This window comes from Alternaria novae-zelandiae (assembly GCF_023758075.1).
Source record: "Alternaria novae-zelandiae strain BMP 2774 chromosome Unknown scaffold_23, whole genome shotgun sequence".
Lineage (NCBI taxonomy): Eukaryota > Fungi > Ascomycota > Dothideomycetes > Pleosporales > Pleosporaceae > Alternaria > Alternaria novae-zelandiae.
Window position 1 is genome coordinate 151,124 of NW_026056983.1, and position 26,745 is coordinate 177,868.

The 26,745-nt window shown below is 52.7% G+C and overlaps 10 protein-coding genes across 10 annotated transcripts; 3 read left to right on the forward strand and 7 right to left on the reverse strand.

The window, feature by feature from the left end:
- Positions 1-4,013: 4,013 nt before the first annotated feature.
- On the reverse strand, positions 4,014-5,009 carry J4E88_009211 (uncharacterized protein; the record flags this gene model as incomplete). Its single annotated transcript, XM_049402815.1, has 1 exon — positions 4,014-5,009. One exon carries the CDS (start codon positions 5,007-5,009, stop codon positions 4,014-4,016), a length of 996 nt encoding a protein of 331 aa, XP_049251303.1.
- Positions 5,010-5,587: 578 nt separating this feature from the next.
- J4E88_009212 (uncharacterized protein) lies at positions 5,588-6,787 on the reverse strand (the record flags this gene model as incomplete). Its single annotated transcript, XM_049402816.1, has 1 exon — positions 5,588-6,787. One exon carries the CDS (start codon positions 6,785-6,787, stop codon positions 5,588-5,590), a length of 1,200 nt encoding a protein of 399 aa, XP_049251304.1.
- A 1,865-nt stretch (positions 6,788-8,652) lies between these two features.
- J4E88_009213 (uncharacterized protein) lies at positions 8,653-10,078 on the forward strand (the record flags this gene model as incomplete). The annotated part of the gene is made up of 3 exons (XM_049402817.1): positions 8,653-8,916; positions 8,961-9,832; positions 9,883-10,078. 3 exons carry the CDS (start codon positions 8,653-8,655, stop codon positions 10,076-10,078), a joined length of 1,332 nt encoding a protein of 443 aa, XP_049251305.1.
- Positions 10,079-10,547: 469 nt separating this feature from the next.
- On the reverse strand, positions 10,548-11,983 carry J4E88_009214 (uncharacterized protein; the record flags this gene model as incomplete). The annotated part of the gene is made up of 2 exons (XM_049402818.1): positions 10,548-10,939; positions 11,002-11,983. The coding sequence occupies 2 exons, from the start codon at positions 11,981-11,983 to the stop codon at positions 10,548-10,550; spliced, it is 1,374 nt and encodes a 457-aa protein (XP_049251306.1).
- Positions 11,984-13,547: 1,564 nt separating this feature from the next.
- On the reverse strand, positions 13,548-14,964 carry J4E88_009215 (uncharacterized protein; the record flags this gene model as incomplete). Its single annotated transcript, XM_049402819.1, has 3 exons — positions 13,548-13,569; positions 14,234-14,385; positions 14,578-14,964. 3 exons carry the CDS (start codon positions 14,962-14,964, stop codon positions 13,548-13,550), a joined length of 561 nt encoding a protein of 186 aa, XP_049251307.1.
- Positions 14,965-17,436: 2,472 nt separating this feature from the next.
- Positions 17,437-17,866, reverse strand: SNU13_1 (RNA binding protein snu13; the record flags this gene model as incomplete). The annotated part of the gene is made up of 2 exons (XM_049402820.1): positions 17,437-17,726; positions 17,776-17,866. The coding sequence occupies 2 exons, from the start codon at positions 17,864-17,866 to the stop codon at positions 17,437-17,439; spliced, it is 381 nt and encodes a 126-aa protein (XP_049251308.1).
- A 771-nt stretch (positions 17,867-18,637) lies between these two features.
- VMA3 (H(+)-transporting V0 sector ATPase subunit c) lies at positions 18,638-19,182 on the forward strand (the record flags this gene model as incomplete). Its single annotated transcript, XM_049402821.1, has 3 exons — positions 18,638-18,752; positions 18,813-19,073; positions 19,121-19,182. 3 exons carry the CDS (start codon positions 18,638-18,640, stop codon positions 19,180-19,182), a joined length of 438 nt encoding a protein of 145 aa, XP_049251309.1.
- Positions 19,183-21,512: 2,330 nt separating this feature from the next.
- On the reverse strand, positions 21,513-22,876 carry J4E88_009218 (uncharacterized protein; the record flags this gene model as incomplete). Its single annotated transcript, XM_049402822.1, has 2 exons — positions 21,513-22,286; positions 22,349-22,876. 2 exons carry the CDS (start codon positions 22,874-22,876, stop codon positions 21,513-21,515), a joined length of 1,302 nt encoding a protein of 433 aa, XP_049251310.1.
- Positions 22,877-23,623: 747 nt separating this feature from the next.
- J4E88_009219 (uncharacterized protein) lies at positions 23,624-24,345 on the forward strand (the record flags this gene model as incomplete). The annotated part of the gene is made up of 2 exons (XM_049402823.1): positions 23,624-23,821; positions 23,896-24,345. The coding sequence occupies 2 exons, from the start codon at positions 23,624-23,626 to the stop codon at positions 24,343-24,345; spliced, it is 648 nt and encodes a 215-aa protein (XP_049251311.1).
- Positions 24,346-24,737: 392 nt separating this feature from the next.
- J4E88_009220 (uncharacterized protein) lies at positions 24,738-26,678 on the reverse strand (the record flags this gene model as incomplete). Its single annotated transcript, XM_049402824.1, has 3 exons — positions 24,738-25,799; positions 25,849-26,372; positions 26,423-26,678. The coding sequence occupies 3 exons, from the start codon at positions 26,676-26,678 to the stop codon at positions 24,738-24,740; spliced, it is 1,842 nt and encodes a 613-aa protein (XP_049251312.1).
- Between the last annotated feature and the right edge of the window lie 67 nt (positions 26,679-26,745).

Sequence of the window (26,745 nt, forward strand, 5' to 3'; positions counted from 1 at the left end):
GTGTCTGGTCGCGTTGAGGCTCATCTGAGGGGTATCAGGAGATGCCAGGCTTTTTGTCGCATGGCGTGTCTACGAGAGCTTATTGTTGACAGATTAGAATCAACACCTAAAGCAGTAGAATACGCTATCGAGCGTACGATCTGCTTGGTAAAAGACTGTACCATGTATGCAGCAACGCGACACATAGCCTGTTACCCCCTGGTGGGGCCCTCGAAGGGAGAGGAGGGGCACTGCTTGGTAAAGCAGTGTTTTTGCGATATGACGACTCTTCGGCGTCCCAGATCGTGGGAAGTCTGCCGGGGCGGCAGCGTCGGATCTCGCACCATCGGCATCCACAACACGATGTCGCAGCGGTCGACTCGCTCCCGAAGCGATTCTTGAACGGCTGCCATTCTGCGACATTGGGACAGGCGACCCACGTGTACCCCGCGGAGCAAGGTCGCTTACACCTAGTTCTAGATCTAAAAAGAGTTGACAGGCTATCTTGAGGCCCAAGTGGCGAAGGCATCTACATGGCCAGTGCACATGAACAGTTCTTCACGTGCAGTAAGGCGGACAAGAAATGCGCGGGCACGTCAGATGTCAGATATGCCAGATCCGCGGGAGACGGTCATCAGCTAGGTTTGCTAGTCTCGAGACGATTGGTCGACGGGGGTCCGATCCGGCGCAGACTCATCACGACTTTTGGTACACTTGGATATGCGCTAAGCCTCACATCATTTCTTTCAGCCTGAACATTGCGGAACCACCATTCCCCACCACGTTCACTCCCATCCGCCCTGTTTGAACGGCTCACTCGGCGCGTAAAGCCACCAGCATCACTAAATAAGCTCACGGGTGCTAAAATACATGCGCTTGAGTAACTTCCACCAGTCTGCTCGTCGCGCAATCTCTACCACGACCAAACTTGTCGGGCCTATACGGACGTGATTAGTCTTCGTGTAAATACGCCAAGAACGAAGACTAAGACAGTAAAATTTCGGGGTGACCGACGAAAGAGGGGACATGGCATGATATCCGTACAAAGAGACGCAGGGACTATTGCCTGAGGAAGGTTCGGCGTAAGAGGGAGGAAGAAAGGGCTGAAAGTTTCGCGCCCAAGACCCTAAGCGAAACGAGCCTGTATTCTTTCCCATCGATGAATCGATGATGGCCTGATCATCAAGAAGGAAGACAAGGACGAGCTGAGACGTTTTTGTGCTGACAATCAAGGCGCGGAGATTTAGCCACAGGCTACGGGTTACTGTTGAGCCCAGCTCGGTACCGACGAGAACGTTTCCTACTCGCCCAGATCAGACGCCCTGTGTAGGAAAGAACGCGTCTGGACCGTTTTGAATCGAAACACCTCGCTGCATGGCAGAGGGTGTGGCTGTTCCTTTTGGAAAAGGCGTGGCGGGCGAGGCTGAAATCTCGATGCAGTATCGCGGTGAAGTAAGATTCAACAGCTCTCCACCGTCCACGCCACCCGCAGTCTGAGACAGCATGAAAGCACGTGGAGACAGACCAGTCGAGACGCTTGCTCGCACTGACAGCTGTATTGAGCACATAACCCCCGTTTGGCCCTCTCTTCGTCTTTCCCGTTCCATCGAAAAAGCGCGCTAGATGGGGAAAAAGCAAGCTTCTAGTCACCTCTCTCTCCGCTCGGTGCCTCTCAAACTCCTAGCTCTGCTCGCGAAAAGAAAAAGCAGCATGCTAGTCGCCCCGAGGGGGAAGTAGGGTCTTGAACCTTGTTTCCCTGTCGTCACATCTCGTTGTAAGGTACCGAGCAGGCGTAGTCTGGTCGGTTTCCCGCGGAAGCAGACACCCTGAACCTGGCTAACGTTTGTCGCTGATGGTGGTGAGGCCAATCCCAATACGGACGCGTTGCTTCTGATGGAACTACGGTGGGTATGGGATGCTGATCGTTACGGGCGATCGGCGGTGCTTTTCTCATCGTTCGTTGATTGCGACGATGCGCTATTCTTTTGGAACTGGGGGGTTCAGGTTTAACCCCTTGATTGGTGTTGAGGACGTGTAGGGGTGCGTGTGTATATATGGAGGGTACTTTTCCCTTGTAGATGATCGCCATCCAACCATCAGCTTTCATCACTCTCATCAGCTTATCTGATTTAACAACCTCTCTACATCTTCTACAAGTCTCACCCACACTTCAACGACTTCGTCAACTGCTATCCACACAGCAGCCAAATCATACATCACACATTGAGGTCTCACAACCTCGCCAACCAAACAACCACCACACACATCATCAACATGCCATCAAAATACTTGACAACGCTTCCTCCCTGCCCGGGCCCACCACCAAACCGACCTCTTCCTCCGCTACCCTCATAACGCACAACACACACTTGAGCGGCAAAGGGACTGAGTGCGACATCGACACCCTCTTTTTTGTCGAGTCGATAGGCAGCAGGAGAGCAGAATACCCAACACATGTACGATTACGAACACCGATACGAATATGATACCGAAGTCGCTACTCCAACTTGGAAGGAATCGCGCGATGGGATGGGAGATGGTTTCGATTCTGCCGACTTGTTGGAGTCGACAAAACTCGTTGTACGAGATTCTATTCTACGGAGAGCAGTTTGAGGAGAAGGGACGGGTATGGTAGTAGCTTAGACAGCGAAAACAGCCCGGTTCAATTCAATGATGAAGATTCATTCACTACAATATTGAACCTGCGCATTCTCTTCCGTGACAGTCCCGCAAGCTGTATAACAAATCATCACCAACACAACCTCACCTACCCACCACTGTCATTCTGCATCCTCCGCCGTACATAATCTACAGCGCCTCTCCTTGACAACTCCACAGGGAGCGCGTGTGAAGCCATCACCCAATACTGTCTTGCACCCTACCCACGATCTTCATGCCAGATCTTCTGCCGTACAGACAGCATGCCGCTTTTTGTGACAGCTTCGCATGCAATGCGTATCAAGTGACTTCCCATACAGCCTTACTTCCCACACCTACCCTGTCAGATCCGCAGGCGCACATGCCACATGCGCGATGATCTACTCCAGTATGTCGTGCAGCCTCGCCCCACTCCTACCTTCGGCTTATCAGATCTTTTAGCCTCTAGGTCACCGATCCAAGAGATCAGCATTGTGAACACCCTCCAACGGACCGGGACGTGTACCTTGGTATACTACGGCTATCCAGCTGGAGTAATATTAACCGACGGAAGCATGTAGCCTACGAAGGAAGGAAGCTGTGGGGGGAAAGAAGGAATGTGAGAAGTGATCACATGCGGATGTTACTGTTTCCCATTTCGAATACCATGGCAATTCTCCTAGCTGGCTCTTAGTTTCCGTCTTCACCGATGGGAGTGAGCGATCTAGGAGCGAAGGAAGAGAAGAAGTAATGCTGAAAGTGATCACATGCGGATTTTGCTAGTACTGTTTCATCTACTACTCCAACTACCTTCACCAATTGAAGCATGCAGGGGAAAAGGAATGTTCAATTTGTTCATATGCAGATGTTACTATTCCCGTTTCGATCGGCATGCCGAAAGCGGCATGTTCATCGGCAGAACCAGGCAGTCTACCAACGAAGAACGAGAAATGTCGCCTCCCCCACCGCTCCTCCCCCGCCCAGTCAAAGAAGCAAACCTGAGGAAGCGCATGCAGATGGTACTATTCCTATTCCAGCCTATCATACTAACTGTCTTGACTTCGTCTTACTTTCCCCATGTTCACCGGTGGAAACATGCAGTCTAAGCAGGGACGAGAAGAAGGAATGGTCAAAGCGGTCACATGCGAATGTCGTGATTCCCATGTCGATCATCTACCACACCTAAGAGCGTCTCGGCATACTGGCGCAGACGAAGCTATCCCCAGATGATCATCCACACCAACTACCCCAGCCTCGTCTTGCTTTCTCATGTTCACCGGTGGAAGCAAGCAACCTATGAACGAAGGATGGGAAGAAGGAACATCTAATTGATCATCTGCAGATCCATATATGCCACTACTTCCATCTATCACTCCCCGCCTATCTCAAACACACATCTACTTGCCCCCAGGAAATATGAGACCGTTATCATGTCTCACCTTCTCCATAACCGCCAAAGTATCCCTACTATGCCTCTCCAACTTTGCCAATGCCTCCTCATCCTTTTCCTCAATACATCTCGCAAACTCCCTCGCCTCCTCCACCAAATTAAGCTTCTCGGGCTCCTTCACACCCGGCACATCCTCCCTCGTCTTCTTCTTCGGGTCCCAGAAGGTGATTTTGTCGATATCCGTAATGGTAGGTACGATCAACGTGCCCTTCTCTCCGTAAATCTCAGACGGGGCGTCGGAGTTGTAGATCTTGCTGTGGCAGAGATGCACTGTGAAAGTGGGGTAACTGAGGATTAGACGGCCGCCGCCGTCAGCGCCTGTGGCGATCTTCACGGGGAAATATTGCGATGAGGTGGGTGCACCGAAGAGGTCGATGGCGGCTGCGACGCAGTATACGCCCAAGTCTACGAGCGCACCACCGCCCATCTCGAGATTAAAGATGTTGGGGACCTCGCCTTGAAGTACTTTCTCGTAGCGGCTGCTGTACTGCGCAAAGGTTATGGATGCGCCGTAGAGTGGGCCCAGGTCTGAGATCTTGGATTTCAGCAGCTTGAAGTTTGCTTCTTGGATGTGGCGGAAGGCTTCGACTAGGACAACCTTCTTCGACTTTGCTAGTGCAAAGAGCTCGTCGAGTTCGGCGACGGTGCTGCAGGATGGCTTCTCGAGGATGACATTCTTGCCGGCGTTGAGTAGCTGCTTGGCTTGCTCGTAGTGTAGGATGTTGGGGCTGGCGATGTAGACCGTGTCGATCTTATCTTGGGCAAATGCATTCAGGTCGGTGAATGTGGTGATTTGCTTGTCGGAGTATTTGGATGCGAATTCTTTCGCGGTCTCTTCTTTGCGCGAGTAGACGGCGGAGAGGTTGTATTTGCCTGTTGCGTGTGCAGCTTCCACGAAGGAGTGCGTGATCCAATTGGTTCCGATGATTCCGAGATTGATCATGTTGGCGGTGTTTGTTTGACAGATGATTTGGGTCTTCGTTTTGAGAAGGAGCTGACCTGGTATAAATACGTCGTTCGCGTCGAGGGGCAGTCGCGTTCAACCCCACTAGGAAGCTTCAGCTCCAGCTGCCAGTGTGATGTCATTGGCCGACTGCTCCGACTGCCCAAAGCGGCAGTAGTTGGCAAAACTAGACACTAGGGGCAAAGGTCAACGGATGAGTAAACAGTAGGCTTGATCAAATTGGTATTGTATTGCAGGTTACTAAATGCAGTCATACTATAGGATAGCCTCAGTGCTGTTGCGCAAAACTAGAGTTCCTGAAGAGGGTATCATGCTGCGACCATGTGTCGTGTCGTTGAAATGTATCATACCATATGCGTGAAAGAGAGGTGCATCTTCGTTCCATCCCGGCATTGGTCCAAGCCGTGTTGGACGACGATCATAATATGAGAAGGAAAAAGTGCAGGACCAACCGTACGCCGAAATCAAACCCCAAAACTCCGTACGCTCAAAGTCGCATACTTGAAAATGCAATGACGCTGACAGTACTGAAAAGGAAGTACTCATGTGTCGTTTATTCAGTCCTCCCATATAGTGTCGAGGTCCAGGTCGACGCGTCGCTCAGCTCCGCAGACACTCCATCTCTTCCGTGAGTCGCGCTTGCCGAAGCCGAGACTGCGCCCACGGCTTTCGGGCACGTCTAGGCTGGACCTCCTGGCATCTCCGCCGTCTTCACGGTCCGCCGCAGCCTTGAGCCGCCGCAGGCGATCAGCCTCTATGGCTTCTTCTTCTGCGTCTGGGCTGTCTTCGATGGTCTCGAGAGACGAGATGGAAGGGCTGCGGGAGCGCATCGAGGTCGGGGTGGATGGCACGGACGAAGAGGCATGGGACATGGGGTAGTTCTCGTTGAACCTGGAAGGTGCGAGGAGCGGTGAGGAAGCAGTGGAGGTGGGCGTGCTGACAGAGGGGGTGCTCGTGGGTGGTGCGCCAAAGGGTACAGTGACCTGATAGAGCGGTGAAGCTGGTCGGCGTCGCCGGGAGAGCGAGCCTGTGCTGCTGTGGAGGCTCGACACGGTGGTGCCAACGCGCGGCGTGAGTTCCAGTTCGGCGTCCTCTGATATGTCGCACACGCTCGGTACACCCTCAAAAGAGCCGATGGAGGCTGGACGGATACCCGAGCCGTACCGCTCCATGGTTCCTACTGAGTGCGGGCGTGGCTCCAGTGCCCGTGGGCTGCGGGTCCGCTTGGGGGAGCGCAGAGGAGAAGCCGGGCGGGCGAGCGGCATCGGGGCAGGCGAGAGCATCAGATTGCCAGAGGGTTGCATGACTGTAGGCAGCGAATGGGCCCGTGTCATAGGCGGCGCATTCGGCAACGCAGACCCGCTCTGGGAGCGGAGGTGAGTGCGCGAGTAGGGCGAGCGGTTTCGTGGCCGGGTGGTGAGGGCTGCCAGAGACGTGAGGGTGTCAGGCTGGGGGTCTGTCTGGGAGCGTGGTGTAGAGGGCCGGCGCGAGGTCATGCTGTCGTCGGACGCGTTGCTGAGCTGGCGGGCGAGCGTGTTGCTTTCTCCCATGGCGGCGGCAGAGGGCGGGCTTGGGCGTGAGCAGGATGCGTCTTCTGCAGCGGGCTTTGTAGGAGCCGGTGCCTTCTTCGGGCTCTTGAGAGGTATCGGGCCTGTATAGGCGCTCGTGGTGGGCATGGACTTCAGGCGTTGGACAAGATCGTCGTGCTGCAGATCCTCATTCACACTCAGCGGCGGCGAGAGATTTGAGGCAGTCATGGCGGCGGGCAGCGAGTATACATAGTCTGCGCTCACGCCTAGAGAGTATGGACTGGAGAGGCCGAGGTGGAACTAGGGAGCGCAGGGGAATAGCGTGGTGCCCGTGTTGCTCTGGGCGGTGGACGCACGCTGGACCTTGCAGCGTTTCAGCCGCCGGAAACTGACTTTGAGCGCGCGCTGACTGGCTGGCGGCGGCCAAGGTATGCAGCGACAAATAAGAGCGACAGATAGTGTGCGAGGACGACTTTGTTGGAGCCCGGAGAGTCAGAGCAGTGCACGAGGACGGTCACGATGCTGCTGCCCTGCGACGACTGAGGAGGGAGGGGCCGCGACGTTGGTAGTACTTGGTACCTGCCGCCGAGATTGCCGCTATCGATCTGGGGCAGTCGCGACCGCCTCCATAGGCAAGGGCTCCCAACAATGCCGCCACCCTGCCATGCAAACAAGACAATGTCCTCTGTTTGCTACACAGCCGCCCCATTGACACTCCCTACACATTAAACTGTCATCACCACGCCCGGCACCGTCGCTCGCCACACCTCTCTCCAGCCGCCATGTTCCCTGATCAGCGCCGGACAGGACTCTAACGGACCCTGAAATTGCCTGCAGCTGACTAGCGCAACGTCTCCACCGCCCAAGACGACAGGCACAATCCAATCACGGCCGGTTCTCGCAAATTAAGACGCTACCCGGGGCCGAATTGGGACCTCGCTGCTAAATGTGGATGCCTCAGGCTTTAATCCACGACGGCGTGGTTATTTATGCCTCTTCCCCACATAATCTCTCGCCCACGCCCGTGTATTGCCTGCATTAACTTCACCACCATTGTCTATGCTGCGCAGGGGGTTTTGATTATCGATAATGAATGCGCGATCTTAACGCTAGCGATAAGCTGCCTCTCTGGCCGTACTCTAATCTTTTCCTTGGAACTGGAAAAACCTCTATGTAACGACAGTGGACTCCCGAAGGAAACAGGTGCCATAAACGCACAATGACTCGCTACCTGGGTTCTGATGAGACAAACGGCTGCTCCTAGCCGAGGCTCTCTCCTATCCGAATTTACACTTTGATAACCAGGAGATGAGGTGTCTAACAGAATGAGCAGGCGATAGCTCCCACAGGCGGAAGCCCAGCAATTCCCCCCATGTAATCCGCAATGATTCCGATAGCCGACCGACAAAACGCACCACACTTCGAGTCACACCGCGTACTTCACGAAAGCATGCTTTGAACCGCAGCGAGCTCGGGGTGTCCTTCCGGTTCGACCATCAGCAATATCTTGCCCGTCTGGGGATAAGCGTAGACAAGCTACTCGAATTCGTAGTCTTGTAGAACGCAGCCTTCATCCATTTGACCTCAGTTCCCTCCATGATAGGGTCCCGTCTTGGTTGTCTTGGTTGTCTTAGATCGCTCCACGGCCTTGGTTAACGCACCTGTGACGACAGATGAGAAAGGCTGCACGTTGTCTGGATTGCCGAATGTGCATACAAAAGAGATGCTGCAGTCATTTCCGATCGTATGAGCCTTGGGCTTGTACAGGTTGATGACGATGTTGAATCCTTCGCCAGTAGGCAGCTGAAAGTTGAAGAAGTTGTTGCGGGCCGTGCTGTGGTTGTACGGAGATGCGCTCAGATCGCTGAGGGAGCAATTTGTGACGATGGCTCGTAGGACGGCCCAAACGATGAGGAGTCACCCGTGACTTCCTCAATTCAACGACACAAACGATGCCAAACTGGCGCTTCAAGGGAGGAAATCAGGAGGCGAACGTGGAGTCAACTCGGTCACCGCTGCGAACACGACACTATAAAGCCTATCACGACCATCCTCATCACAGAAGGTCATCGTACCGCTAAAGAAGCCCGACAATGAGCGAAGGGATGCCTTCGCGTTCTGTTGACAGAAGTTACAAGGTGGAATTCAGTGGCATAACTATCGCCCGACGTGCTAATGCAGTTCAGCACGCAATCGCCATCCTTCACAGCCGACGACGCCCAGCGAGACCGACTGTCAGTGCTGCAAGCGAACCACCAAATACTGACCGTGTCACTGGTGGGGAAGGCAAATCTGAACTGAAGGGTACACCGAGTATAGTCGGAATGAAGCAATGGCTACAGCAGATCGGTCACTCGGTATGCCTCGTGAGCAGTCTCTGGAGCTATACTGACAAACAAAGACTGTCGAAATCGACGACCTCAACATCATTCACGTCGCCGGCACCAAGGGCAAAGGCAGCACCTGCGCATTCATCGAATCTTTTCTCCGGGCTTACGGAGAAAGAACCGGATGGCCAGCCAAGACAGGTCTATACACTTCACCACATCTCATCTACCCTGAGGAGAGGATTCGTATCAACTTCAAACCCATCAAGAGAGACCTCTTCGCAATGTACTTCTTTGAAGTGTGGGGTATCCTGTCTCAAGAGCCTGAGAGGTTACCTCGCTATCTCCAGCTCCTCGCCTTAGTATCGTTCCACGCGTTCATCAAAGAAGGCGTAGAGGCAGCAGTATTCGAGACTCACCACGGAGGCGAATATGATGCTACGAACGTGATAGAACATCCTGTCGCAACCGTGATAACCGCCCTTGGCATGGACCACGTCCAGCAGTTAGGACCCACTATCGAAGACATCGCCTGGCATAAATCAGGAATCTTCAAGCGCGGGGCCTATGCTTTCTCGTCCCCCCAGGAACCCTCCGCTGCTGATATTCTCCGGAATCGCGCATCGGAGAAAGGCATCAACATCCACTTTATCGGAAACGATCCGGACCTTCCAATAGACATGCCGCAGTTGAAGCCAGATGTTCAGCGTACGAATTGTTCGGTTGCGCTTGCTGCTGTACGCTGTTTTCTCGGATATAGAGCTCCCAAAGACCTTCCATTATCATCAGATGTGGATGTTTCGCAGGCTATAAGCCAATTCTCATGGCCTGGGCGCTTTCAAATCATTGTCGATGGGGTATTAAGCTGGTTTGTGGACGGTGCGCACAACGAGATGAGCGTTAGCAAAGCAGCGGAATGGTTCATCGAGAACTCCCAGGGAGAGAAGTGCGTGACCAGCCGGGCCACATATCCCCGCTAATCACTGACGCTATTAGTGCATCTCCCGTACGCATCTTGGTCTTCAGCCAAATATCGAAACAAAGAGATGCGAAACTAGTCCTCGAACGACTGGCCGCTGCCCTCAGCCCTATTCACATCGATCACGTCATCTTCACTCTTTACGATCCACAGCAGGACTTGGACTCTCCAGCAGGTGAATTCCTCTTTGTGCTTATAAAGCTCGCCCGCTAACTGCGACACAGCTGTGGTTGATGAGTCGGAAGATGCTTTGCAACAGGGGTTCGGCGAGATATGGTCGAGATACCACCAGGATAGCCGCATAGTTTACGAACTAAGCGTAGAGAAGGCTTTGGATGCTGCTAGAGAGCTAGGGACGGAAGCTGGTGGCATGCAGACTCTCATCACTGGAAGCCAACATCTAGTCGGTAGCGCACTATTCTCGATAAACAGATGTGCGTCAACGAGAGACCGTCAATCCTCTCAACGCTCACCGTAATCGGGCGAACAGTGCACTGAAACAATTTGGAACGGAACCAGGTGTTGCTAGGGATTCGCTCTCTTAACATTGATAAAAGGCTCTACAGCTACTAAGCTGCGAGAAACTAGCGAGCAATCCTACAAATGAGTCTTACCGCTAGCTACAGAAGATACCACAACCATGTACACCCACTTTCATCCTCATACAGCTCATAGCCTACCACTAGAAGTGGTTAGGACCAAGCGGAACACCCAAAGCGTTCAGAAGAACCATGACAAGCGAAATACCAAGCTTTCCAGGCGAGCCAGCATCCAGAAGATCCAAGAACTCGTTGCGGATGCTGCAGCCCGAGATGGGAACACCGTTGAACCTGTCGGTGAGGTAGTTGAGGACATCACCGGTGCTAGTGGCAGCCTGGGTGAAGTGCTCGCCGAAAGAGTCTCGGACGTATGTGATGGAAACGCCCGCCTTGCAGAACTGGTCTACGAGCGCATCAGTGTCAGCGATTGGCGAGATCTCATCCTTCACGGCCTTGTATACGAAGATCGGCATGGATGGAGTGCCGTGAAGACCCATGGTCGCTCCAGTCCTGATGGTGTTTTCCGCGATAGGGTCTGTGAAGATTTGTAAGTCAGTGTCATCGTCAGGATTAATGTTTCTCACGGGGGGTACACACCATCGAAGATCGCCTGTCCTTGCTTGAAGTACGTGAAGATATCCTGTCCCGCGTACGTCTTCACGTCGGCGTAGAAGCACTGGCGACCAGCTTGGTTGAAAGCATCAGCCTTCTCTGGCTTGAGGCTGTCTTGGACATACTTTCCGAAATCAGGATACGCGTTTCCCAAGCCCAAGAAGCCGGCAGCACTGAGACCAGCGAAGAGTCCCTTGTTGATGGTGTTGAATACATTTTCGACATTGGGAGTTACACCGCCGATGGCCATGCCAACAAAGGGGATCTCTGGGGCGTAGTTGGCTTGGAGTTCGGCGGCCCATTCGGAAGCCAAAGCGCCTCCACTATATCCCCACATCTGGACCTTTGCAGAAGAGTCGACGCCGGTGGTGGCGCCGGAAGCGAGCGCCGCACGAATACCATCAAGAGTAGCGTAGCCTGCTTGGAATCCAGCGACGAAAGTGGACTTGGGTCCCTCCCAATCCGGCGAGTTGACGATCCAGCCCTGGTTGAGCGAGGCAGCAATGAGGGCGGCTTCAATACCTCCTGTTCCGGCATATGTGGTATTGGACTTTGTTTGGAGCGTGTAAGATGGTGCGCAGTTGATCTCACCACCGCTGTCTTCAGCGACCTGGTAAGAGAGCAGCTTCTTTGAATCCGCGTTCTTTGGCACCATCACCGTAGTGACTGTGGCCACCGGGTTTCCAAGCGAGTCAGTGGTCCTGTAGAGCAGTTGCCAGGCACCCTTCAAGTTGAGAGGAATGGTTTGAAACAGCGAGAGGGCGCTGGGTACTGGTCGGCTTCTCAAGATAGCACCAGGTTTTGCAGACTCGAAGCCAGCAGGCGGTGTATAGAATGGATCATCAGAGGGAGGGATGGGAGCGCTGCCTCCAGCTCCAAGGAGTGAACCAAGTAGACCAGGTCTGGGAGCGGCAGCAGTGAGTCCGACGAGCGCAAAAAGCGCGGCCTTGATGGCAGAAGTCCTCATGTTAGAGTGAATGGGATGCGATGCGTGAGAGAATGTGATGATAGCGATGTCTTAATGTGCGCAAGAACAATCCCCTTATATGTCCATCTCTCCCCTTCCTGTTCAAACACCTAAACAACAACCTCTGGCCTTAGGTGTCAAATTCCGTTCATGTCGTCACATGAGCATCTCGAAAGCTACACGAGCATGGTCGACTAACGACTGGCCGATTGGTTGCCTTCTATTTACGAGCCCGACTAAAGGCATGCCGATTGGTCGTGACGGCCAAGTTCTACCATCGGACAGGTACGGCCATTCATACGCAAGCTCGGAGCCTCGGTGTCGAATTTAGCGCCCGCTGCGTCGGGTCCTATAGACGAATGCGAAAGCTTATTTTGATTGTCAGGAACCACGAAAGCTCCACTCTCGACTGCGTTCCTCTCTGGAAAGAAGACCGTGAGTGGGTCTGGCCTGTTCGATCCTTGGAAACATCCATGAATTCCGGCGAGAACGTCGGAAATACCAAGATACTAGCCAGAGCTTATGTCCGCCACCAATCGGTTGACAGCATGGGCAACGACATGTGAAATCGTGACTACGAAAGTCGAAAGATTTGACATGGAATCTGGGGAAGATCCCCACGGGGAACACGCTACCCCTGGGAAAAGATGGAGACGGTGGTGTTGAGCGGGGTATGTGGTACCAAGATGTTTGACCAGCACGTCTTTCGAAGAACTAATGTGTTCAAAATCATACCATGCCCATATTACTCCGCAGCTCTTTGCGTCATTTGAGCAATCTAGCCCGACCTGAACGCCTATTCAAGAGCCACTCCGGAGAAATGCGAGAGAAACCATGTCGTGCCAATACTTCTCCGCAATCTTGTGCATCATTTCAGCCATCTAGCCTGACCAGAACGACCCGACCTTCTTTTTCTCCTTTTGTCCGCTCTCGTTGTTTCTCCAGAGTGAGAAGTACGAACGTCACGTGGCATGGTTCAATGATCAGTCTCCTGCCCGCGCTGGGTTTGCATATTCTGAGAACCCCTAAAGGCTAGGTAGACCTCATCAATCGCCACGCAGAAAATGCTGAAGTGTCTTCTCCAGGGGCGCCACCACCCCTTCAAAGACTGCCTGTTGGAAAGCCTCATCGTCAAGACTGGATTCTTTTCGATTGAAATCGCATCGAATACATCGCCTGACCGCTTCCACGTAATGTGTGGGAGCATTGAACTCGATATCTTCATCAAGTAGTCTTTCAGCCGTGCACCACGTGACACCTGGCGTACCTGCGCAATCTTGGTCTTGGGGAATTTGCAGCTCTTCGATTGGGTTGCCATAGATGAGCTCGATGAGCACTAGACCGAGCGTGTAAAGTGTCTGGTTTCGTATGACTTTTGCGACTGCTCGTTGGGTGTCATGTGGCTGGATCGTGCATGCCGATGACAAATTGCGATAAACGAACGGATGATCGTAGAGTGCAGACAATGGTACACCTGGACGATGAATAAAATATACGTCGTTGTCACTCCAGTGCTCATCCAGCCACGGTGTCCTGTAGAGTTGGAGTACACTCGACGCCAAGTCTACTGCAATTCGAAGCTTATCCTGGAGTCTCAGTGGCCGCCCGATATTTGTGTGCTTGGTAAGCACTTGCCGCAATGAGTACGCTACCCATTTTTGCTGATCAGAGCCGCTTGACGCCTCCAGTGGATAGATTCCGTGTTTTCGCTTGTCATCGTCGATCAAGTAGCCAATACATAGGTCGTGTTTTGCATCGCCAAGCGCTCCGACTGCTTTACACAAGTCTTCTATATGCGTTGGTGTGGAACTCATACCAGATGTACTTGAGTTTTCGACAAGCGTGATGGTGCTGCTGCTGCTCGATCGAGACTCAGTCTGCATGAATCTGACCGTTTTCGGGAGCTTGGGCGAAGTGAGAGCTCTATGCATGTATGGCGGGGGTGGCTTTTTGTCGGGCTGGTCGGCGATGTACCGGATGTCCGCTTCAGTCCATTTCCAATAGTTGCATGATATTGGTTGCGGTGACGCCGTCACAGTTTCGTTTGTGAATACCACACGAAATGGCGTATGATCCAGCGCATCATCTCCTTGCTGCAGTTTCTGATTTCGACTTTCCAATCGCAATTTGACTGCATGACCGCTGCAACCGCATTGCAGACCCGACTTTAGAGTTTCGTACAAGGAGCGTGCATACTCTTGTAAGACACGAAAGTTGGGACACTGGTTTGATTTGGATTTCGTGCGCGACGGTTCCAGTTCGAGAGACTGCTTGGTGAGGCTGGACAGATACTGGTTGTGCGTTGTCAGATCGTTGAGTTGTTCTGTGTATTCCGATTTGCTAAGCCCAAACTTCAGTCTGTTGAACTCTTTCTTAAACAGCTTGAGGTCTGAGAAAGGAGGCTAATCCAAGTCAGTTCGTGTTCTTCGTGAATAGCATATTGCTGAGGCGGACTGACGACTGGGCCAGTAAACAAACGGCGAAGAAGTGGATCAAGTCGGTCCGGACGCATTTGCTTTGTAGTCTGTGCGTCGACAAGAACGCAATGCCACAGTCGCCGCACTAGGTATGAGAAAAGAGGAATAATGACTTACCTTGCCGTCAGGTGCCAGCGCTAGTTTGTCCATAATCTTTTGTAGCGCTCCTGCCATGCCCTGCACATTGGCCAAGTACACCTCATACGCGCCGCGTAACCTATCTTTCAAACACTGTTCGATGAACTCGTCTTGCCACTCTTCACCGCCTACATTCGCCAACATTCCTGCCATTCTATCAATCCTGACGATTCCTGTAAGGAGATGCTCAAGGGTGTTGACAAATGTGGCCTTCTCCGAGTTGATTCGAAGTAACAAGAATCTCACTTCGGATTTGAAGTGCCAGAATCGTTTGGCTGTGCTGACACCCTGCGCATAGTGCTCCAAAGCTGAGATAATAAGCGGCAACGCTCCAAGCACAATGCCAGCGACCTCGAGGCCCGACATTGTGGTGAGCAAGGAACTCGCGCAATAAGTCTAAGAGAAGCGAAAAGGTTTGTGAAGCTGCTCAACTGTTTCTTGCTGATCCAGATCGATGTTGTCATTAACAGTGGAGGTCAGCTGTGCCGGTCCAAGGCTGCGCTGCACATGGGTGCCCGCAAACGTGGCCCCCACTTCCACGTTCGTCGTGCAGCAACATTATCCGGAAGCTCTCAGGCTGGACGCTTCTCAACGGAAACTATCGACTCTCTCATGATTTTCCTCTGCGCGTTATATCAAATCTATTCAGGACCGCTCTGATGCCTGACTTTTGATCTTTCGAGTACCGCGAAACATCCGCGGAACGTCACCCGCAGGGACCACACCCCACAGAGACCTTCGACGATCACAGTTGGCTGGTAGCAACTCCACACACTTCCGAACGATCATCCGGTTGTATGTCCTGGAATAGCCCTCGACTTATCCTTGACAATCGAGCATACGTGGAGTATCGCATCAGGTCGAAGCATCGAACATGGCGACCCAAGCAGCTGAAGTGCTCGTCGCAGCGGCATCTTCCCGTGAGGAAGTCACGAAACCCGACGATCTTTCTTTGGTAGCACTCAATGTCCACTACTGCCTAAGGGACTTCCAAGCAGTGTGCAACAAGCTTTCAAGCGCCCAATCAAGCATAAAGGCCAAGCTCCCGCTAGCTACCCTGAAAGATATCTTTGGTGGATTCAGGCTATGGTCGTCGAATGTAGGTGCGCATCGTACGGGAAGAGGCTCTCTCGGCTACAAGCTTCGTGAAGCATCTCACATACGTGACCAAGTTATTCAGCTTGTCCAGGGTATGAAGGCTGTCCTGAACGAGGTGTTGGAGATAGTGACGGGCCAGCGACCATCCTGGGAAGATATGTCTGATTCGGAGTCAGATACGGAGGAAGATAGTGCCAATGGCCTTCAAAAGCCGGATACAACGGAGCTTGCCCAACTTGCAGCTGAACTGAAAGAGACGAATGCCTGCCTCATGCGGCTGTCAGTCGCCATTCGAAATCCAGCTCCGCATGATCAATTCAAAGAATCCGCGCACATAGATACGGCTTATTACGAACCGTTCGACATCGCTCATGTCCGTGGAAAATTTCCCAAGGCGCCAGAGTATCTCACGGCCCGGCTAGGCAAAGCCATCTCGCGTCGCCGACAATACCTACGTTACCGCGATGATCACTCGAAGAAGTACAAGCAAGGCCTAACAAGAAGAGGCACGCTTCCAGACATGGGAGCGCATCGTGAAGTGGAGAGTACAGTAGCATCTTCCTTGCCACCAGCTGTGAAGGCTAGCGTCAATATTGCCGATCTTGAAGAGGAAGACGAATACGATGAAACGCAGTCTGTCACTTCTTATGCATCCTCCGGTCATGATCCGGAGAAGTTACGTCCACCGCCCTTGCCGATGGAAGGCCGTGGCGGCGAGCCTTTCGTATGCAAACTATGCTTCCGCTACACTGCAGTTCGACATGTCAAAGCCTGGCAGAAGCATGTCTACCGAGACCTGCAACCATATGTGAGTTGCTCATGACGTTCCAGTGTGACCGACTAATAACCCGCAGTTATGCACCGTGGAAGATTGTGAAATGCCCGACCGGACATACGAATCAAGACACGAGTGGTTCCGTCATGAAACTCAGATGCATCGAAAATGGTGGCAGTGCGTCGATGGTTGCGATAAGCCGTTCCAGTCTTCTTCTAGTCTCCGGGAACACATCGCGCATGAGCATCCGTCGCTTGCAACTGGAGATCGTGTTGGACAACTCGTTCGTAGCTGTGAGAGGCACCGTAGTATGACTGCCAAGGCAACCTGTGTGCTGTGTCTGGCTGAAGTCTCTTCGTTGACGATGTTGCGGCGTCACGTGGGCAAACACCTGGAAGAACTGTCGCTGTTTGCGGTGCCTGCACACGTCAGCGAAGACCAAGAGGATAACGAAGATCCGGAGAATAGTGATGAAGGAGGAGAGGCAGGTGGCAGTCAAGGGTCGCTCACAGACTCATCAACGAGCTCACCGGCGCTGAGTATCATTGAGTGTGGGGTTGATGGTTGTGAGGCGACGTATAAAGGCTTGGGAAAAGCGCAATTTTTGGGCTTGCATCGTGCGCGCGAACACTACGGTCCGGTTTCGTTCTGTTGTGAAGACCATCTACGACAGTATATCAAGTCCGCTCTATGAGTGTGGCTCGAAGTGGTACCTAGACGTAGCATCAATGAGAAGATCGCGCACTCCAATAGCATAAAGGAATATATAGATGAGTATTTCAGATTTGGCAGAGTCGATGCCGACTTGCGCTCGGCATTTCATTCTCGGTCTACGTACAGAGACCATGGGCGTATTCCATCCCAGGCCCCTGCCATCTTGTCGCTACGTAAACCTTCCAGTATTGCGAAACCAGTTTCCAACTCTTGCATTCTCTCTTGCGCATATAGCGATCGCATAGATCAGTCTAGATCTGGAGGCGCTCGACCTTGTCCTTGAGGGTGCGGATCTGGCCCATGAGGTCGGAAGCCTCGTTGGTCGTGATGCTAGCCGCGATGACGGGCCTGGCGACACCGCAGGCGCGGCCGAGAGCCATCTTGGAGGGGACGTAGACGTAGGGAACGTTCTTGTCCTCGCAGAGAAGAGGCAAGTGGAGGAGGATAGCGAGCGGGGAGGTGTCGGCCGCGAGGATGATCAACTCGCTGATACCACGGTTGAGGGTCTTCGTGGCCTCGTTGGCGCCCTTCTTAAGTTGGCCTATGCGAAATCAGTATTTGTCTCGCATGGAGTTCGCACAGCAACTTACGGTAGTGGGTAGCCTGTTGGACGAGGTCAAGGATCTCCTGGGAGAGAGCCTGGTCGGCTTGGGGCCAGGCGGCGCTGTTATCTTCGGCCATTTTGTTGGAGGTTGAGATGCGATGGGGTGGATGGTAGGGTTCACTGCTAAAGCTCGTCCGAAGGAGGATTCCTATAGGGTGTTAGTATGCGACGAGAGTGTAGGTATGCGACCGAAGCTCGTGTGAACGATAACAGTGTCGGTAGGCGACGAGTGTCAAATTCGAGACAGAGAGAGAGATAGCTATGCGACTTACACTGCTTGCTCGCCCGGGTTGAATTGTGGTGAAGGTTGTGGTAATTTGGAAGCTTGGGAAAATCAAAAAGTTCGTAGAGCTGCTAGGATTATTACTTGGCACACCTCACGTGTGGCGCTAGTGACGAACTAGGTATAGGGCAAAACCGAGCGACGTCCAGCTCTTCGCCAACCATCGTCACCACTCCTCGACATCACATCCGCCCCCGTCGCCGCATCCACGACTCCCGTCCATCTCAATAAAGATCTCGACACCCTTCTAGACGTCTCGTCGAATACATACATCACCGCAAAGATGGTCTCCGAACTTTGGTGAGTGAACACGGAGCTCCCTTGTTGAGCATGCAGATAGCTCCAGCTTGCCTCTCTGGAGATAAGCTGGGCATGCGACTGTTACATGAGCATCGGAGGAGATTCTTCGTCATCACCTTATACGTACAATAGCTAACATAATGGATGCAGCCCCGTCTATGCTGTAAGTCCTCGGACCAACCTCCGCTTCGCCTCCCGACGCGACAGCACCGCGTCGACCCGTCCATCGTCATAGCTAATGAACAACTAGCCCTTCTTCGGCGCGATGGGCTGCACGTCAGCTATCGTGTTCGCCTGCTTTGGCGCGGCCTACGGAACCGCGAAGGCCGGTGTTGGTGTGTCAGCCATGGGTGTCCTCCGCCCTGACCTGATCGTCAAGAGTACGTGATGAACCGCTCGCCAGATGTCGCAATGTCCAGCACGCAGCTAACACACTTCAGACATTATCCCCGTTGTCATGGCGGGTATTATTGGTATCTACGGTCTCGTCGTGTCCGTCCTGATTTCCAACGGTCTCTCGCAAGAGTCTTCGCTCTTCGCCAACTTCATCCAGCTCGGTGCCGGTCTCGCCGTCGGTCTGTCCGGTATGGCCGCTGGTTTCGCCATCGGTATTGTCGGTGATGCTGGTGTACGAGGAACTGCCCAACAGCCCAGGTTGTTCGTCGGAATGATCTTGATTCTCATTTTCGCCGAAGTTCTGGGTACGTCGCTCGAAACTCAACAAGAAGCTCGCACTAACATATGCCAGGTCTTTACGGACTCATTGTTGCCCTGCTCATGAACTCCAAGGCTAGCGACGCTCACTGCTAGACGATTACGCACGTTCGATTGCAGATACGACAATACAAAACTGCAACACTCAAGCAACGGCATCGATACGCAAAGTCGTTCAGCAATCTACGCATATGACGCGCAATACCCACATGCGCGGCATGTCTCACGTCTCCATGTATTATTCGAACGGACGGACAACGAGGGCTTCGAAGTTGGGAAGCGAGGTGGTAAATAATGGCATCGGTCGAGGTGCACTTGCGATCCATTTGACGGCGTGTATTTTAGGGTCTCATCAATTTCATTCTGCGCTTGTAAACGAAATGCATTGGTTTCATTTAGACATTCTCCGCCTTGATCTTTCCCCTATATTCTGACTGACGTGAGATAGCCGTGCGCAAGTTATCAAGTGATGCGATTACAACTCCATGCCACTCTCACGGCTGCAGGACGACCTTCGGATCATCGCGACCATACGGACGTCCCGGCGTTCCTGCTAGCTCTACTGGCTCCCTACATCCCATCTCTACGGCTGCATTCCCGCCATACAGTTCGCTGGGCGCCACCGAAGGATAGTGTTGCGCTTCCAGATTTTTCTCGTCGATAGCGCTGGGCGGCAGCTCCACGGTAGCAGCCTGCTCCTGGCGTCTTTTCTTCTTCAGCTTCCATGCTAACAGAGTAACGAGTACTACCAATGTAGCTATCGATCCTGCACCGACGCCGATTCCTGCGCGCGCACCAACACTGAGTGCTTGCGACGTGGTCGAGTTGTCTGATCTTGAGGAGGCTGGATCTGCGCTGTTGCTTGTTGATGAGTGTGGGACGGGTGTTGATGTGCTCGCGTTCGATGATGCTGAAGCATTTGATGTCGGCGCGGATGTTGCGGATGTCAATGTCGATGACGAAGTCGAAGATGCAGTCTCGCCCACGGTCGCTGCCAGGGTAAACCGCTTCGTTTCATCACTACAACAGCTCGGATTCCCACAGCACCAACTATTCTCCCCACACTTCCTCACCGGCGCGTTCTCGTCCTGCCACTACAGCCCATCAGCACCACCCACGGTCCAGCATAGAGTACTTCACTCACCGTACTATTATTACAAACACTCCCCAAGCACTCCGCGCTCTGCCACGTCGGATCCGTACACCCATTTCGCCACCATAACTTCACGTTCGCATTCGTTCCATCGAAAGCTTCGTAATTTTGACACAGTCCGTTGCTTTCGCATACATCGTCTGCGACGTTTGTTTGGCCCGCGCCTTGATGATTGGTGCCGCAGCAGAAAGAGTCGCGGTCAGGGTCGCTGAGGCAGGGTTGGTAGGATATATCGGTTATTGGGCTGCCGTCGCGGTTGTAGCAGGTGCGGTTTGTGGATGCCATGGGTGTTCGCGGATGGTATTTAGGTTTGATTTGACGAGAAGAGAAGAGGCGGATGACGAGAAGAAAGGACTGAAGTGGTCGCAATAATGTGTATTCTTCATCCTTGCTGTGTTATGATGTATTCGTTGCTCTGCAAGGGGCTCAATCTCACGACTTACCCTCTCACTGGAGCGCAGCCACTGTGCATAACCGCCGGAAGTTTGGTCTCAGCATATGCGGCTCGCCATTGGATTGTTCGTCTGATCTTCAATTCTGTTTCCCTCCTATGCTCTCACGTTCCTGCTATGCGGCGTAGTGCTTGCTTGAAGTCCATGGGGCTCTTTTCATACTGAGATTTGCATTATAGTATCCGGGTGATCAAGCAAAGACTGGATCGTTAAGAAGCAAGATACAAGGTTTTGGTTACCCCAGCCATACTATTATCTTCTCGCGTCGCAGTTCCTGCATCGATCCAAGTCCAATAGAGTGCACCCGCAGACGGTTGGGGCGGAAACCAAGAGCAGACTAGCGTGATTGACCAACATCACGAAGGGCTCCTCCTTGCTTTGCGCAGATCATCAACACACCATGATGTATCAAAAGCAATGCGCCTACCAATCGATTTGTTGAGTGATGATGAATTAGGAGACTTCGAGTGCTGCTTGCGTCGTAGATGACCTTATGACGCTGGATCGGGCTAGCTCCTTGGCGATCTTGTCTCCATCCCGCAGCTGCAGGAGTGTCCTCGCTATAACCATCGCCTTTCATCCCAGTACGACTCACCCACACTGTCGCGCGCCCGCATGCAACGACACTCGCTTTAGAAGACATCGACTGGACAGGAATAACACGCGGAGCAAGGGCATCACACGATGGACGTCAGACTCGTTGAGTATTAACAGCCATAAGAAGATCTCAGACTCCGCAAGCACCAGTAACAGTGGCTGGCCCGTGCCGCACATTTCACAAGGCCAGATTCGCACATTGTCGATACTCAGAGGCCTGTAGTTTAGAGCCCATACTCAAGCTCGGGGTACTCCTTCTTCAGATACCGGACCATTTCATCATCATGATACTTCCAATTCGATCCTTCGGGTGGCACAAACCCTTCAATCAGCGCCATTCGTGGTGACTCGAGGTTCAGATGCCGACCGGTGAATATCTGGCCCAGTCGCTGAGGTTGCTGAGCTGTCGGTAGGCGATGTAAAGACACTATCGTAACATTTCTGAAAAAGATGTCGAGCTGACAGGCGATGCCACGAGGAAGGATATACTGGTGTTTTAGTGAGGGCGCGCTGACGATAGAGACATCGACGTTGTAGTGGCTGAAACAGTCGCGGTCTATCGCGCCGTACATGGTTAGCCTGAACGTAGCAGACTCGACCAGGTAATTGGGATATGGCGGTACGGAATCTAGTCCAGAAGTGTTGAGTGCGATAACCCAGCTACTGGTATCTCCGACACGACGCTGGGAGAGCAGGGTGTTCCTTTCTTTCTCCTCTAAGGCGTCTTGACGTTTCAGAGGGAACATGTCGAGGCCTACCGATTCTGTGTCGACCCATTCGGAAGTGGTCAATTTTGTGGGGTGTCGTAAAAGATAACCCCTCTTGTCTATGAATGTCTCATGTGGAAAGACAGAATAGGCGCGATTCCAGGTGATAAGGTTGCTCAGAGAGGTCGATGAGGGCAGTAGCGCTTCGAGAACCGGAATCTCTCCTTCCACGATATTGACTTCGCTACACTTTCCATCGGAACTGACTCGACTCATTGTCACTCGAAGCTTCTGGGAGGGGTTAGCGAGACACGCGTGGATCATACGAAGTAGCCGAGCGCATTCGAACTTACTGAAAGCTCTTTATCCTTGGGCGTGGGAGTATCGAGACGTTCATAACCATCTTCTTCGAGGAAGGTGCGTAATGCATCAGCATTGGGGCCTTTCTGAACAAGGAGGCTATACAGCCCAATTTTACCGCCAGTCTTTACGACCGGCTTTCTCGCCATGAATTCGTATGCGAAATTTCGTCCTATGAGGACGTTATGTCGGGCTTGAAGAGCGCGGAACTCGATGGGAGAAGTGACGAAGTGCTTCAACCGGTCGTTGATGTTGAATTGAGTGCGCTCCACCAGCTTGACGAAGCCCATGAAAGGCTTTGTGGTCTTACTGAGCGAAATGACGTCGGCTATGTCGAGTTGCGCGAAGACGGCATCCTGGACTGGAGCATATCGAGTCAATAAGTCCACGATCGGAGGTGTTTTCTTCGGTTGCCACCATGACTTGACTAGCTTGAACAGACTCTTATCTCTAAGAGATACGACAGCCAGGGAAAAGATGAAGATGATCATGGGAGTCAAACAAGAAATGAAAGAGAACATATTGGAGACTTTCGACTTTGAGTTGCTCGTGGAGGAAGGTTGAGCGACAATTGGGGTAGAGCGTACATTGAGATGATCAGGGGCTTCTATATGCAGGAGGGGAGTCGGAGCAGGAGCTGTGGCCTACCAGGCGCTACAATCTTGCCACTATATTCACTACGCAGCTATATCCTCCGATTCGAGAACCAACAATCCAAGAACAAGAGTGAAGGGGGGTGCTAACCGAGTATACAATGACGCGTTTTACCTTGAGCGACATCGCTACCAAGACAAACGCGAGACTCCATCTACATGACCAAAGGCAAACGCAAACTGCGTCAAAGACGTCACAAGTACACTATCCCCTCATCTTCTCTCACCAAACACGAAGTCACGCTGGAAAGCAAGCGTCTCTCACCTCGGGAATTGCTCCACCCACAGAGATATAAAGTCGTCTCCCTCCGCGCCTTCCCTCCTCTTTTCTCTTCTCATCAATATAGACATTGAGGCAACTTCGGCAATACCCACACTTTACTGTATCTTATTCGCTTCCTTCAATTGGAACCGACTTCTATATATCCTTTCCAACCTTAACTTATCAACTTCAACTCCAACATCAACAAGATGTCTAGCCCATCAGGAAACCAGCCCCCCAGGCGTAGCGGCGCTTCTTCATCTGGTAGTCCCTACAACGCTCCTCGTCACGGTCGAATCCCCTCCCGCACTGGAATCGAGCCCCTATCCCCGCCTCAAGCCCAGCAGCCTTCTATGCCCAACCACCGCGCTCCTCCAACAGTCCACCATCTTCGGGAAGAAGAGCCAAACCCCCTCCAACGCTGGAACGGCTCTTCTGTAAGCCCCTTCATGCGCTGGGCGTACGCAGTCACCGATGCCCGAGGTGCTGTCCGTCCAAACTACAACTACGACCCGGACATGAACAACGCCATTTACTTGAGCGAGACAATTGTAAGTACCCCTTCACTTCCCCTCCACCCACACCCACACCCCTAGCAAATCCCCATACTAACACCACCCCACAGGACGACTTCGACCGCAACCCCTCCCTCGTCCACGAACTCGTCCTCCGCATCGCGAACCCAGACCTTGGCCATCCCTCCATGGATTGGATCCGCGCCAACCGCTCTCTCGTAGACATCTTGTTATACCGCCACTACCAGCGCTACGGCGGTCTGATGCTACCTCCGACGGCGGCAGCACTCCAAGCCATGCAACAACACGAGGCGGCCATCGCTGCTGCTAGAGCCGCTGGTGTGCATCCAGACAACTATCCTCACATCATGTTCCCGGCTTTTGGACCGCCGCCGCCGGGTGAGGGTGAGGTGGGCTCGCCTGGAGGAAAGGGTAAGGGGAAGATGACGCAGGGGAAGTCGTCTGGATCGCCTCCGGGTAAGGGTAACCCGTTTGGTAGTATCGGAGATAGGGGTGGGTTTGGGCGTGGAGGTCCGAGTGGTGGTGGGGTCTATTATTGAGTAAGTTGTACATCTGCTGGCTAGGATATGACGTGTCGGTTGAGGTTCTCGGAGACCTTTGTGACCTCCTGGCTGTAGTATTACGCTGCTTTGGAGGACCACAAAGAGTTCGAGAACCTCCTGGCTACTTGATACAGGGGCTATTTGGATGCTTTTGATGAAGTCTAATTAACCTCGAGTAGTTCTACTGAAGACGAGACTGCGGTGGAAACGAAAGATTATGTACTACTGAGATGACTTTGGACGGCTTATTACTGAGCGGGTATAGCTTGGGATGACTACATGGGTCAAAATAGGATGGTTTTATACATAGACACAGAGATTGGAAGATGAATATCATTCATATCATTCATATCATTACTATCATTCGACCATTACCGTACTTTTGATATCTACAACCCACTCTTCTCGTTCTTCTCATCCCTAACACTAAGAGTCTCAACATTCTCCGCATCGCCAATCTCACGGCCGCCCACGTACTTGCTCTCCTTCATGTTGTTCATAGCATCTTCCTGAGCATCTGCCTTGCGGAAAGTAAGGTAGAAACCAATACCGCCGAACATGGCAACAACAGCAACGGAACCATAGTTCCATACGAGAAGCGGGTCCTCGGACAGACTGACAAAGGCCTGGCCAAGAGCGGCGGAGACAGCGGAGGTGGAGAGGGCAACGGCCTGGATGGTGGACTTCATGTTGTTGGGGGCCTTGGTGTACGCGTACTCGAGCTTGGTGATGGAAGCGAGAATCTCGGACATACCGATCAGACCGTAGGGGAAGGCTTGGACCCAGACGGAGATGTCGGCGTTGCAGTCTTTGCGTTCCTTGCTGAGGGCGTTGATGTTGCTGCCGCAGGGTGACATCTTGTAGATGTAGTATTGGATGACGCAGGCTGACACCATGGCGAACGAGGAGAGAGCGAAACCAGCAGTGATCTTCTTGATGGGCGAGAGGTTGACACCAGCCTTGCGGAGAGCGGGGTAGACGAAGAAGTCCATGATCGGAATAAGGATAACGATGAAGATGGGGTTTAGCTTCGAGACAATGTCGTTGGGTGTCTTTCCGAGGTTCATGGTGTTGGCTTGGGAGACAAGGTTGTTGGTCATTTGGTTGTACGCAAGCCAGTAGAGAGGGTACCACAAGAAGACCTTGCAAGCGAGGATACCGCGCTTGACTTCATCAACCCAGGCATCGTCAAAGGTCATCCAGTCAGGGACAGCCTGGCCGCTGGCACGAAGAGCAGTAGGCTTGATCCTGTCCCAGAAACCATCGTCCTTGAATGTGTTCTTGCGGGGTGACTGCTTGATACCGAGACCGATGAGCTTGAAAGCCTTGCCCATGACGGATCCAGTGGGTGGCGAGAGCTTGTAGTGCTTCTTCATCGTGATGAGAATGATGGGGCAGAGGAGGTAGCAGATAGTGGGTAGCGTGTAAGAGAGCCAGAAACCGACGAAATGCTGGATGGCGTTAGTGAGGTCACACAATGCAGTCTGATTCGGCACATACCTCTGAGTAAACCATGGCGATGGAACCGCAGATAGATCCACAGTTGATCAGGAAGTAAAAGTAGATGTAGATACGCGCAGTGGTAGTGGCGGGGTCGACAATCTCCTTCTGTCCATTCTTCCTGACACGGACGTAGGCCTTTTGATCTTTGTACTGTTCGGCGATGAGTGGAGAGATGTTACTCTTGAAACCACCAGTTCCGAAACCCATAACGACGAGGCCGACAGCGAAGACACCGATGGCGACATTAGGCTTGACAATAACTGCGGGGATAGCAGACATAATCAGAATAATGTGGCCGATAAGAGCGATAAGGTTAGAGTACTGGATGGTTTTGTAACGTCCCCAGTACTCGTCGGCGAGCCAGGCACCACCGAGAGGCGTGATGTAAGACCAGAACTGGTTAAACATGGTGAGACCGGTGGAGGCACGTTGGCCCATGTCCAGAGCGCCGGAACTGACGCCCTTCTTCAAGAAACCAGCACCAGTTGTGGAACCAGGAGGCAATGGCTTTTGGATGAAGTCTGGTAAAAGTCAGTGTATGCCCAGACATACGAGCTATCAATCAACTTACTGACGAAGACAGCGCTGGTACCGTAGTAACTGAAGCGCTCAACGAACTCAACAGCAGCCACAGTCCATGCTTGCCACGGGATGCGACCAGCAACCCTGGGAAGAGTCGCCCATTCCTCTTCAGTAGGGAATGGACCCAAGAGGTTGGTGTTCTCGTCAAAGGAACCAGTGGAGCTGGTGTCGAGCGGGATAGGGTCCATAGCAGTGGCGCCCTTGGTGATCTCAAGAGACGCCTTGACGTTGGTGTTGGCCGCCATTGTGCTGAAGAGAACTTGAACTAAGTTCAGGTAGAACAAAGGTAACAAGGTACGACCGCGAAATTGA